General features: G+C 35.6%; 1 protein-coding gene across 2 annotated transcripts in view; it reads right to left on the bottom strand.

Moving 5' to 3' along the window:
* ATAD2B (ATPase family AAA domain containing 2B) overlaps positions 1 to 14,217 on the bottom strand; it is a 158,759-nt gene that overhangs the window by 21,470 nt on the left and 123,072 nt on the right. The window contains exons 21-22 of one of the 2 annotated variants that reach the window (XM_072770929.1): positions 11,769 to 11,965; positions 8,192 to 8,351 (exon numbers count right to left, since the gene is read on the bottom strand). In XM_072770929.1, the coding sequence (XP_072627030.1) occupies positions 8,192 to 8,351; positions 11,769 to 11,965 (357 nt within the window). The remainder of the gene's footprint in view (positions 1 to 8,191; positions 8,352 to 11,768; positions 11,966 to 14,217) is intronic. The other variant, XM_072770930.1, reaches the window with a different exon arrangement.

Raw genomic sequence — 14,217 nt, 5'->3', positions numbered from 1 at the left:
AATCGATAAAAATTTCCCATTGATCTGAAGGATAATGAATTTATTCTGAAGAGCATCTGCACTTGATAAGGAAACAGTATTTTTCATGTGCTTACCATTATAATTATTTTTAATCATTGTTAGGTTAGAATTGCATCTATGTTTTTTTATACACAGCAACAAATCATAAGTTTATAGAACATTAAAAGTAGAAGAGATGTGATGTCTTCAAACTTCATCTTTTTCAAGAGGTAGGGGGGTCATCTTAGATCCTTATAAGCATGTGATAAAAATGAAAAATCACACATGTATACAATTTGGGATGTTATTGTTCAGAGACTCTCTCATGGACATCAGTCTTAAAATCCTTACTTTAAACAGTGCTTTAAGATATAAGCTACAGGGCAACTCTCTCGAGTCCCCTCTCTCCCTCTTCAGTAGCTTTTGTACTATCACTCAATAAACTTTGCTTTACTGACCACCAAAAGTTTAAAAATAAATAAAATATAAGGTATATGTTTACCAGTTCTTTAGTCTCATACTTTATGATCTTAAGATTCTCAAAATCCATGTAATTTGAAAATAACATAAGCACAGCAAAAAACCACACACACTAGCTTTGAGGACAGAATCCAATCCATTCAGTTGTGCCATATAACATTTGTGGGTTTGCACAAATTACATAACCTCTGAGCCCCAATAATAAAAACTATTATTAGGGCAAATTGAGGAGAATCTATAAAATTAATAGAATCACTACTTTTCTCAACATCCGAAAAACAAATAATCCAGTCAAGAAATGGCCAGAAGACATGAAAAGCCACTTCTCCAGAGAAGACATGCGAATGGCCAACAGACACATGAAAAAATGCTCAACATCACTCAGCATCAGGGAAATCTCAACCACAATGAGATACCACCTCACATCGGTCAGAATGGCTAAAATTAACAAGTTAGGAAACAACAGATATTGGCAACAATGCAGAGAAACGGGAACCCTCACACACTGTTGATGGGAATGCAAGCTGGTGCAGCCACTCTGGAAAACAATATGGAGGTTCCTCAAGAATTTAAAATTAGAGCTACCTTATGACCTAGAAACTGCACGACTAGGTGTTTATCCAAAAGATACAGTGATTGGAAGAGGCACCTGCACCCCATTGATTATAGAAGCAATGTCCACAATAGCCAACATATGGAAAGAGCCCAGATGTCCATCAACCAATGGATAAAGATGTGGTGTGTGTATACACACACACACACACACACACACACACACACTCAGCCATCAAAAACATGAAGTCTTGCCATTTGCAGCAAATGGAACTAAAGGGTATTATGCTAAGCAAAATAAGTCAATCAGAGAAAGGCATTATCATATGATCTCACTCATATGTGGAATTTAAAAAACAAAACAGGATCATAGGCAAAGGAGGGAAAAATAACATAAGACAAAATCAGAGGGGGAGACAAACCATAACAGACTCTTAACCATAGGAAACAAACTGAGGGTTGTTGGAGGGGAGGTAGGCAAGGAGGATGGGGTAACTGGGTGATAGACAATCCATATGATGGAATGAGCACTGGGTGTTATGTAAGACTGATGAATCATTGAACTCTACCTCTGAAACTAATAATATACCATATGTTATTTAGTTGAATTTAAATAAAATTTTTAAAAACAATCACTACTTTTATAAAAGTAACAACTATTATCAATGTGTCAATGTTACTTTTGTACTTTGATGAAGAGAAGTATATTAGCTGTTTTTTTCAGTAAAGTTATTAAGGAAAATTAATAATATTTTAAGAAAAACTAATTTTATAGGATGATGTTTTATCCCAAATTATTTCATAAATAAGAAATTTTATGTATTTACTGGCTCATATCTAAATTGTCTCCATTTTATAATTTCTATCTAATCTGAAACTCCTTCAGTTAGTGTTCAACAAGAGAACAACTGATGAAATTTACTCACTGGCCACATTTATTAAGAACATGCTCCATACATACACTTATACAGATCCTGTTCCCAATCAGCTTAGGGTCTAAAACAAGGGATAAGGAGTAACAAGTAACTATTTCAGCTCAAGGAGGCAGGTGGTGGTGGGGTAGATAAAAAGTATCACAGGAAAGTTACATAGTGTTGATTCCAAGATGAAGGGATTACTTATAACTGAAAGGACATCCAAAAAAACTTTCATGAATGTAGCATTTAATATTCCTTGAAGGGTGAGTGGGATTTCAAAAGATAAATGTAGTTTTAAAAACAACATATTCTATGTAACTTACACCTCAATAAAAGTGGTACACACTCCCAGTAGGGGCAATACATTTAACAAAGGTACCATAAATTCATTCCAACAGTTAAGATTGGAGCTAAACTGAGAACTGGGACCTAAATCTCATAAGGGAGGATTCCTCGTGGACTTCTCTCTCTTCTCATTCTATATACCACCTATGTGATCTCATTCACTCCTATACACTGATGACTCCAACAATGTTTCTTGCCCAAATATCTCCCAATGTCCAGAACCATATATATAACTACTACTCTGTAATATCTGCATTTTATCTGGGAGTGCACCAAAGGTTAGCTCTTACTAATATGTCCAAAATTAAGCTTAGCATACTGCCCATAAACCTGTTCCTCTATTGGTTTCCTTCTCATATTACTTAACCATGCTCAGACCACAAACTCAGGAGTCATTCTAGATTTCTGTCAGTTACATCTAATCGATTGGTCACTAGGCCCTTTACGTCCAATCTCTGCCGCCACTGCAACTGAATTTTAATTGGTCTTCTAACCTCCATCTCTGCTACTCTCCTGACCTCTACCCCAAAACTGACACTGCCTGCAATACTATACTCTTAAATGCAAATCAAACTGTATCACTTTCTGTCTCAAAACCATCCAATCGTTCCTTATCATTTAGAAAAGTAACTCTGAAGTCCTTATTCAGGATCAAAAGAAGATAGGGACTTTCTAGGACATTTATCTGTAGGACTCTCTACTAAGTGGGCTTTAGGCATCTTCCAGACCAGAGCTATACATTTCCAGCATAGACCATGATTTATGCATATCAGAATATTCCACACATGGATGCTCAGTAAATGGAGACGTGGTGGTTAAGAGAACAGATTCATGGACAGCTTAGGTGGCTCAGCAGTTTAGCACCGCCTTCAGCCCAGGGTGTGATCCTGGAGTCCCCGGATCAAGTTTCAAGATCAAGTCCCAAGTCGGGATCCCTGCATGGAGCCTGCTTCTCCCTCTGCCTGTGTCTCTGCCTCTTTCTCTCTGTGTCTCTCTCATGAATAAATAAAATCTTTAAAAAAAAGAGAGAGAAAACAGATTCATTTCCCACCACTGTTCTGCTCTATTCTCCAGCACATTCCCTCTTTTTATAATTTTGTACACTACTTCTGTCAGCGTGGAATGAATGCCTTTCCTAATCTTATCCATTTCTAGGTAGTGTCTTTTCCTCTGTGCTCCACTCACAATGTGTACATATTTCTAACAAAGACCTTATAAAACTGCACTATAATCATCTGTCGTCACTTCAAGACAAAATTCGTAACTGCCACCTCTATGCTCTACCTTAATAATCTATTACAACTGCAGAGGCACCCAAGTGACTCAGTCGGTTAGGCATCCAACTCTTGATTTTGGCTCAGGTCATGAGCCCTGCATTGGCCTCCACACTTGGCAGGTGGGGGAAAAATCTGCTTGAGGATTTCTCTCCCTCTGCCTCTCCCCGTTTGTGGTTGCTCTCTCTCACACTAATAAATAAATAAATCTTAAAAAAATTAAATAAAAATAGAGCTCTTAAAGAAGTAACTAAGATAAAATAAGGTTGTATGAGTAGGTCCTAATTTGATCTATGTCCTTGTAAGAGGAAAATTGGCAAAGACACACAAGGGGTGTGTGCATACAGAGAAATGAGCATATGAGGTCACAGCAAGAAGGCAGCCATCTGTAAGCCAAAAGGAATACTAAAGAGAAACCAAATCTACTGACACTTTCATTTTGGACTCACAGCTTCCAGAACTCTAAGAAAATTAATTTCTGTTCTTTTAGTCTATATCATTTTGTTATGAAAGTTCTAGCAAACTAATACCGTAACACATAGCATGATGTCTGCCACACAGTAATCGTTAAACATACATTACATCTGAGTATCTCTGCCGCAAGAGGCAAGGACTGTCACAGTCACTTTTGTATTCTAAGCACCCAGGCTCAGTAACTAGTACATGGTACTCATAAATACTAACAGAAAATATTAATGAGTTTGGCTGAAGCACAGCCTGCAGAGGGCTCCAAAGGCTAGGGTGAAGCTGTAAGCTTTATTCCCAAGCAAACTAGTGCAAAAGAGAAGATTTTGAGAAGACTACAAGATTAGGGCTGAACTTTCAGCAAAATGAGCTCAATAATAGTATGTATGTGAATGAGGGCTAGACTCATTCTAGGGGTGAAACTGAGGCCTAGAGAATGTGATGTACTGCAAGATAAAGAATGGGGAATGGTTAAATATATATATATGTTTATATATCTTTAAGATAATAAATAATTAGGGTCAAACATTTGATACTAGTTACATTTAGAACTACAGGTTAAAATTCTTCTGGCTAACATTTAATTTCTGTCCACATCATCCTCATGAGAGATAATCTGGGTAAACATTTAGGCAACATGTATAGCTTTCAAAATACTGGCTTTTGTCTTCTATGTGTATGCTAGATTTTTTTCCCAAATGGCCAAGGGTTCTGCAAAACAGAACACTGTAAGCTCCAAATACTCATGGGAGCTTGTAAAAGTAATACAACACTCCTGTAATTTCTACTTGCTACACAACAGACCCTGAGGTTGTTTTCCTAATACATAACAAGTGGTTCTGCTAAGGAAAAAACAAGCCTCTTAACTCAAAGATATGAAATAATCTGAACAGAGCCAAAATCATGCCTTTAAATTATATCACACTTTTTTGCATCTAAAATAGTGAAGAAAGAAAATTTTAAGTGTATCATGTCAACTCTAAGAGCCATATTCTCTGTTATACAACTGCAATGGATAGGAAAAGCTTATTATGCACCAGAAACCACTGCTTCTTTATTTAAAGTAATATTTTTCAATGTGGTTATAAATTAAGTAACATAGGGGGAAAAATCTGAATTGACCCTCTCAATTGGCTTTCTCTAAACATTCAAATTTATTTTTCACTATCCGTCCCTAGACTTTTTCCAAAATAGTATTAAATTTTAAATGTGGTCCAGGGAATTAAATACATAGGTACCCACTAAGCAACCACTTTATTAAAAAAAATTTTTTTTAAGCACAATTTAAGTAATAATGGTAACAAAAATTAAAATGTGGACTGCTAACCTCTACAGAACACTTACCGTGTCTCAGGCACTATGATAAGGGCTTAACATATTTAGGTTGAGCCATATGAAAATGGTGGTTCTGTAATATTTAACATAATACAATTTCTCATTTAACCCATACAACCACCCCAATGAGAAGAATACTATAATTATCTCTATTTTGCAGATAAGAATACTAAAATTTAGAGGACTAAACTTGATCACATTAATGAACTAGAAAATAGCAGAACTGGTACTAACGCTTAGGTATAAATCCAAAGCCCAAACTCTTATTACCTAGTACAGTTTCAGCAACCCCTGTGTCTTGAACACTATAACAGAGTATAAGTACTCTCATACTTTGGTCAAGGCCACTCTAAACACCTGTGCAGACTGTACCCTACTCAAGGGCCCCAGCAAGGAAATCAAATGAAGCTGACATCCAGCCCATTCTTCACTACCCAAACTGTGTCCTGTTGCTGGAGGCCATCTATACAAAAGGAGATTCGCTCACTCACACAACACTGTTATATTGGCTAACAGTGGCCTTGATGGTGCTGACAAAAGAAAACAAAAATGCGAGAAAAATTTAACTGTATAGATTAAAAGCCTTAGAAGATATATAGAGAAAGATATATTCCTTGATTCAGAAATTTCACTTTAAGAAAATCATTCTAAAGAAATAGTTAAGGATGTACATAAAATGTATACTACAAAGTTATTCATCAATATTATAATAGAGGGAAAAACTAAAAAATCTAGTATGTCCAATGGGGTATTGGCTATAATAGTACATCTACGTGATTAAAATAATGTCATAGGAATATATTAACTCATATACTTTTCACAAAATAATCCATGAATGACAAAATTCACAAAAATTGTGTTCTCATTTTAGTAAAAATATTATGCATGTAGGTATTCCATGTACAATACATTCCCGTGTGTGAGAAACAACACAAGGTAATGGAGTTACTTAATTATCTTCTTTTAGTCTTTAGAAATGTTTCTACACAACATATATAATAAAAAGTCAAAATAAAAGAAACAAAAACTAACAAGAGGCAAATGTCCTAATACAAAGCTTAAGAACAGCTATGTAAAATGTTATTCTGCCTGTAAACTTGGAATTAGGATATCTGATGTGCGGTGATCTAAATTTAGATGAAAAACTCCCAATTTCATGTGAAAGTGCGAGATTGGGGTCATTCTAACAAGTGGCCTAAGAACCACTACCCATAAACACAGGAAAAAAGCAGAAAACTGTATTCTAACTACCTTGAGATAAGTGAAACTTAAATCAATGTTTAAGAAGTAAAAAGCATCTTACTTGTCTATCACCTGTTGAAGAAACAGAATCCTCAGCAGAGTGAGAAAGAGAGTAACAGCCCCTGTTAGCTGGAAAATGGTCTGGCACTATCAGCTAGACCTTGGTGTACTCATATTAAACATAAACAATTTTTACAGAACACAACATCAGAAAAGGCCACTCCGTGACCACGGCGAATCAAAATAAAAATAAGAGCCCCCCAATATCTGAACAAAGACAAAAGCATGAATATTGTCCGAGCCACAAAAACAAGCATGTAAAATCCTATCTCGGATAAAATGGATGACTGCTTCTTCTTTACCCATCCCAGTTTTAGCTTTGCTCCCTTCTTGCCTTCCAGGTTCTTAAAATATCTAATCTCAAAATCACCCCCTACTTCTAAGAGCATCCAATCTACTACAATGTCCTACTTTCTTAAATCCTCTCCGAAATCCTTAGCACAAGCTCAAATCCTATATGGTTCCACGTGATACATATTCTTCCTTGTTACAACGAATCAATCAATTCATCTTGTTTAACTACAGATATGTTCCTACCGGTCCTCCATGGAGGGCACTCAAAGAGCAGGGACTACAGATTTAAGTACAGGATTGGGTTAGGAACAAAACAATAAAATTGCATTAAAAATAACCACAATCTACAGAATATGTACTATCTACTTAAAAGGGTCTTTTACATGTAAACTTACTCTATAATAAGTTCCCACCAATCTGGAATTCCCAGTGTTTATCAGTGCTGGTGATCTTGACCAAATAAATGAATTTTACATTAAATTCTCAATTACTCAGTTTTCCATCCTACCTAAATAAGAATCTAAGTAGAAAAAGTAAAATATAAATGAAGAAACTAAACCCTGAACAGAATACCTAAAATATAAAATCCTTATTTAAATCCATTATTTAATTTCATAAATTAATAAATTATTTTAATAATTATATTTAACATTTAAGTATATTAGGAGTTCCTGATCAAGAAGTTTCTAAATACAATAATATGTCATTAAAACTAATTTATGGGGATCCCTGGGTGGCGCAGCGGTTTGGCGCCTGCCTTTGGCCCAGGGCGCGATCCTGGAGACCCGGGATCGAATCCCACATCGGGCTCCCGGTGCATGGAGCCTGCTTCTCCCTCTGCCTGTTGTGTCTCTGCCTCTCTCTCTCTCTCTCTCTGTATGACTATCATAAATAAATTTTAAAAAATGTTTAAAAAAAAAAAAAAAACTAATTTATCTGGGCACCCCTGGTTTAGCACCGCCTTCAGCCCAGGGCCTGATCCTAGAGACCTGGGATCGAGTTCTGCGTCGGGCTCACTGCATGGAGCCTGCTTCTCCCTCTGCCTGTGTCTAGGCCTCTCTCTCTCTCTCTCTCTCTCTCTCTTTCTCAGGAATAAAATAAATAAAATAAATAAAATAAAATAAAATACTAATTTATCTACCTGAAATATGGGCATGCTTTAGTATTTAAACTTTCCACTATCTTCTCATTGATCACCAAAGTGAACCTTCCCCAGAGCATCCTTACCTCCTGGATCCTTATCTGGATTATACTCTAGAGCATTGCTACAGATGAGGTCAATATCTTTCAGAAAATCCTTAGCAGTCAGGTAATTATGCTTATCAATTTTAGTTATTACTGTTGATAAATCCATTGGTTCCTTGATTACTTCAAGATAATCTGAAACCTAAAAGAAAATATTTTAATGAAAATGACTTCTATTTCCTATGATCTACTCATAAAAACACAAAATAAAACCATATAGTTATTTAATAATTAAACCCAGATATTTTAAGAATGATAAGTGAGGATAAAATTGTAGAGCAATTTATGCTGCTAAAGTTACTACTTTGAAGTCATACTTTCCATGAAAAGCTTCAGTTTCAAGTCATATCTAAATTAACTCTGAAATGTTTCTGATTTTGAAATATAAAACCAATTATGTCAGCTTTTCTCCCCCCAGTCCTTTGGATATACCTGAGAACAGAATGTATTGGTAAAAGCACCCAATAAGTATCAATAAATATTACTTTAAAAAAATTTTTTGAAGGAAATTAAGAAACATAGATTTTTCATATAATTAAAGTTCTCTGGTAAATCTCTTTAATATCTTTAAATAACAACAAAAGATTTCTTTCTTTTTCCAGGGTGAATCATTTCATGGAAAGTGTTTTCTGCTCCTTTGGAGTCATTACAACAAACAGTTTGAGTCAATTATATAACAAAAATAAGTATTGCCTTCATGACTAGTAAAAGATTTGCTTGGACTTCCCTAATTATAAACACATTCACAAGTAAACATGCTCTATGGGCCGATTTCCTGGGAGACAACCCAAAATAAGGGCTAGTAAGTCAGGATTTGCCCTTTTGTTTTGTTTTTTTGGTTTTTTTTTGCCCAATGTTTTATATCATTTGTCCACTAAGAAAGCTCTATCAACCTATCTATTGCTTCCCTCAATGCAAATCTCAAACCAAATAATCAGGTCAGATATAAAAGCAATCTTAGAAACATCTAATTAGTCCAGGACCAAATTCTAGGGCTAGGATAATTCCTGCTCTATGAAACTGAAGGTTACTTTTTTCCATTGCAAATACACACACGTATTTTATACGTTTTTAAATTTTATGGGCATGTTATAATTTATTCTTTTATTTCTAGGAGCTGAAAATCTCCTTATAGGGGAGGTAGCAGAGATATACTGATAAACAATAGCTCAGAAGATATCAGTTGGATTCTTGGCTCTCGTATTTGCCATGCCTCTGTGTACATGTGGAAAATGTTTATTAACTGCAAAGCACTTTAAAAACTTATATTACTAAAGATCATAAAATTTTTGCCCCAATACTTAATTTTAAACTTAATGTTTATTTCCTAAACTTCTGTTTTCTCTGAAGCCAGCTTTGGAATTCCATAGTTTTTAGACATTTCAAATTCATTATCTGAATATAAATTTTTATGTTTTAGGTTGTTATCTTGTGGGGCACCTGGGTGGCTCAGTTAGTTAAGCATCTGCCTTCTGCTAGGATCATGATTTTTGGGTCCTGGGATATGCCCCACATCTGGCTCCCTACTCAGCAGGAAGTCTATTTCTCCCTCTCCCTTTGCCCCTTCCCCCCACCCCTACACCCCACTCATGCTCTTAAATAAATAAAATCTTTTTAAAAAATTTTTAATATTGTCTTTCCCTCATGTTTCACAGAGACCTCTACATTTTCAGCTTCAAGAACAAAGAACAAGTAACAGAAGAACATAAGAATAAAAGAGAAAGTAAGAAACATAATCCTTGAATAAAAGTTTTATCTGACCAACATTTTCTATCCCCTTCCAATGCCCTACCATCCTTTATAAAACTTTTACTCTATCACAGATGGCATCTGAAATCTGATCACCTCTTCTGTTTAGAAAGAGTTCTGGGGGAAAAGGCAAAATTGGTTTAATCCCAGTATGGAAAAAAAAAAAAAAAAAAAAAAAATCCCAGTATGGGAGGTTGACTTGAAGTCAAGCCATTATCAAATAAGTGTCAGGGTCCCATACCCAATTTGAAACAAAAATAAACATCTAAAATAATCTTTAAAGTGGGCTGAGGGCATCTGGGTGTCTCAGCCAGTTAAGCACCTGCCTTGGGCTCAGGTCGTGATCCTAGGGTGTGGGATGGAGCCCCACATCAACATCAGGCTCCCTGCTTCTCCCTCCTTCTCTGCTCACCCCTGTCCTGCTCATTCTCTCTCTCTCTCTCTCCCCACCCCCCGCATCAATAAATAAAATCTCATAAAAAGAAAAAGAAAGTGGGCTGATAGTTTCAAGATTATCTGATAACACTAAAAGGGGAAAAAAATGTTCCGCAAATATAAAATGGTATGTATTAATTGCAAAAGTAAATTAGGCAATTCCTGCCATTGCAGTAGAAAAAAAAATTAAGGTATAACTGTGATATAATGGAAGGAATGTGGACTTTAAATTTCAAAAAACCTTTGAGTCTTGGCTATGTCACTTGCCTGGGAGCCTCAGTTTCCTCAGCTGCAACATAAGAATAATAATGACCTTGTGAGGTTGTTAAAAGGATCAAATATATAAAACTATGTATCATGGAGAAATATACAAATAAAGTTAGAAATAGTCCTTTTACTCAAAAAAAAGGGGGGATTGGGGTGGGATAACTGTTTTCAGAGGGGAAAAAAACAATGATAGCTCATTCTTCCCAGTCACAGATGAGGTAATGATTCCAAAGGAATCTGCTCAGGTCCAAAAGTACAGATTTCACAACAAGGACGCAACATTAAACTATGAATCATTTCATAATTCAAATTAAAAAAGATGAAGAAAAAATTAAAACTAAAAACACCAAAGCTGTTCAAACATGGAGTCTGAACTATAAGAAGAAGGCCAGTAAAGACTGTATTGTGTTCATCCACACACTATATTATCCCAGGATAAAAAAACAAAAACAACACCACCAAAAATTTCATCCACAATATTATAGTAGATTCCAAATGGAAAATTTCTTTTCTTATCATCACAAACCATGCTCCCACAAGGACACAAAACAATATACATAGAAAGTGAGAAATTTTCCACTGGGAGCAGAGAAAAATCCTTGCAGGGAAAAACAATTTTAGCTACATAGGATATGCTTAACTTCAAACAGCATCTTAGTCACAGGCATTTCCAAAATATGAAAGATAAATTTCAGGTTTCTTTCCCAACTCTTTCACTAAAATATACATAATTTGGAAAATGCCAAAGTAATTGGTATTGACTGGTTAACATCAAGATACTTTTTAAGAGCAAGATTTATCCTGGAATAAAAATAGTTTTGTATGGACATTTCATTAAAGTAACTTTTAATCCTCTTCTTGAACAGAAGAGTAAGAGATCACAAAGATCAATACTAATTAAGAGGACATACAAATTGGTCACTATTTTCATCCAAAAGTCACCAGATATTTGCTGGTGACATTAGTAATTATCACATGGATTAAAATTTTACAGGCTAGGGGTAATATTCATCCATGCCTTTGCTTTTTTTCCTTCCAAAAAAAGATGTCAATATTTTTTTCTTTTAGCCAGTTCAACTTCACTGTTTGCACACTACTGAAACAAGACCTCTTCAATATCCACCGGTTTGCTGAAGATGTTAAAGCGTTTATCTGTGGCCAGCCTCTTGGTTACATCCCTGAGAAACAACCGCAACTCTCTTAAAGTATTTTCCTCCTGGTCCTCCATCCGATTTTTTTCTGATTCTGATAATTGACGAGGTGGAGAAGGTAGTGCAAGGGGAAGCACTTCCATAGCACAGAGACCTAAAGAAGATGGGATAAAATGTTAAGATTCCAACATGGCAGAGCCAGGACCTCAGTTACTTTTCTATCATTCACTCAAAAAATAATTCTAAATATACAAGAACCATTTGCAAAACCAGCAAGTAAAAATTTGAATGGAAACCAACAGTAGAGAATAGATTTACTCCATAAGACAACTCACAGGACTCCTTAAATGTCAAATGATATGATTTTAAATAATTTTATTTTGAAATACCATTTACATACAACTTATGAAAAATATTTCAAATCAACAAAATATCTTCAGATGAAGAACTGTATACTGATTTTTCGTAAAGTCAATGTTGTTTAAAAACCTTCTCAAAATGGGATTGCCTTATATGCACAAAAGAGAAATAGGCAAGTAACAATTCTTTGATCCTTCCTGCCCCCAAAAGAGTTCTAATTTTAGACAAGTTTTCTGCGCTCATATTCTTAGTACACCATAGTAGGGGCGTAGGTACACACCTGTGTAGGGAGCAAAAAAAAATTGATAAACCGGGGGAACTTGGGTGGCTCAGTTGGTTGTGTCTGATTCTTGATTTCAGCTTAGGTCATGATCTCAGGGCCATGAGACTGAGCCCTGTTTTGAGGCTCCTTGCTAGGCATGGAGCCTGCTCAAAATTCTCCTCCTCTCTCTGCCCCTCCCCGCCCTCAATCTCAATCTCTCTCTCTCTCAAAAAAAAAAGGTGGGGGGGAATAGCCCAGGTGGCTCAGCGGTTTAGCACTGCCTTCAGCCCAGGTTGTGATCCTGGAGACCCAGGATGGAGTCCCACATCAGGCTCCCTGCACGGAGCCTGCTTCTCCCTCTGCCTGTGTCTCTGCGTCTCCCTCCCTCCCTCCCCTCCTCCCTCTCCTTCCCTCCTCCCCCCCCCAAATAAATAAATTAAATTAATTAATTAAATCTTTTTTTAAAAAAACACCTGGAAGACAAATAGGTGGTAAATCCAGTCTAAAGTGTTATATGTAAAACCTATAATATTAAAAAAAAAACTGTAATATTCACTATATCTATCCTAAAACAAAACAAAAAAATCTTCTCAAAAAGTATTAACTTTCCTAAAGATATCATTCCCTAATTCCTTAAAAGATTTTCCCAATATCACACTGAATTTCAGGATTAAAATTCTAAAACTTTTCTCTGATTTCTAGAATAGCCCCTAAGATGAAAAAATTAAAGTTAACAGAATCAACTCAAAAAGAAAAATAATTATGTTAATTTTTAACACAGATAATTCGATCTGTGAGACTAAATCATATCTGGGAGCATGCAGGATGCCTTATTAAAATGAATTGTTTTCATAATGAAATATTTTAGACATTGTTATTTAGATTAGCAGGAGGTAACACCCAATAATCAGGTGTAACTTCCATTTTTAATTTTCCAAGGTTTCTAGGGGGAAAAACCCCACAACTATAGTCATTTGATAGGTGCTCATTTTTAGAACTCTGAGAAAATGTGAAAAGGAGTTACTCTAAAGAACAATAAAATGATTGAAGTGTTGAATAATTAATTAGTAAAAAACAGAAGCAGAACAACTATGGAAAAACAAGGATTTGCAAGGGGTGAAAATGTATTTAATATCCTACAAGAACCAACCATATGAGAAACATAAAATACAGAAGAGGGGAAAGACACTTAAAAACTTTTAACAGAACTGCTATTTTCCAGAAGAGTATGAAAGATTACAAAGAAGACCTTATCTTTTATCTATCTTTAAGATTAGAGTCTTCTGAGCAACTTAGAGTGCATTCCTTACTTAAAGTCAAGGGGCTGAAATCTGAAATACTATGCTATTAGACCAACTCCAAGAAAATTCTAATGCTTAAAGTCATGATAGGTTTCCAAGTGCCTACCATAAGGTATCTAACATAATAGGTGCTTAATAAATATTTGAAAAATCAATAAGCCAGAAAAGGCAAACATTCTAATCAGCTCTTGACTCATCACACCTACCCTGACCCACAAAATAATCAGCACACCCTATGGTGTTCTCAAACTTATGGTTCAAGTCCTCTATACTTAAGTTGGCTAAAACAGAGCAGAATTGAAGACTTTTTGAGCCTCAGAATGTGAAATCTACTAGAGCAGCTGGACTGAAATAAAGAATACTACATTAACAGTCACTTGTTAATAAAGCCGTAACAATGAGACTGTACTTCATAATCTCAAGTCAGGTAAACACAATGACCACTCTGCAAGTGTCCATCTAAAAAGAAGTAGAATCTAAAAA

Source organism: Canis lupus, chromosome 12, assembly GCF_048164855.1.
Source record: "Canis lupus baileyi chromosome 12, mCanLup2.hap1, whole genome shotgun sequence".
Taxonomy (NCBI): Eukaryota; Metazoa; Chordata; class Mammalia; order Carnivora; family Canidae; genus Canis; species Canis lupus.
Note: the sequence above shows the minus strand (reverse complement) of the source record. Positions and strands in the feature narration are given on the sequence as shown.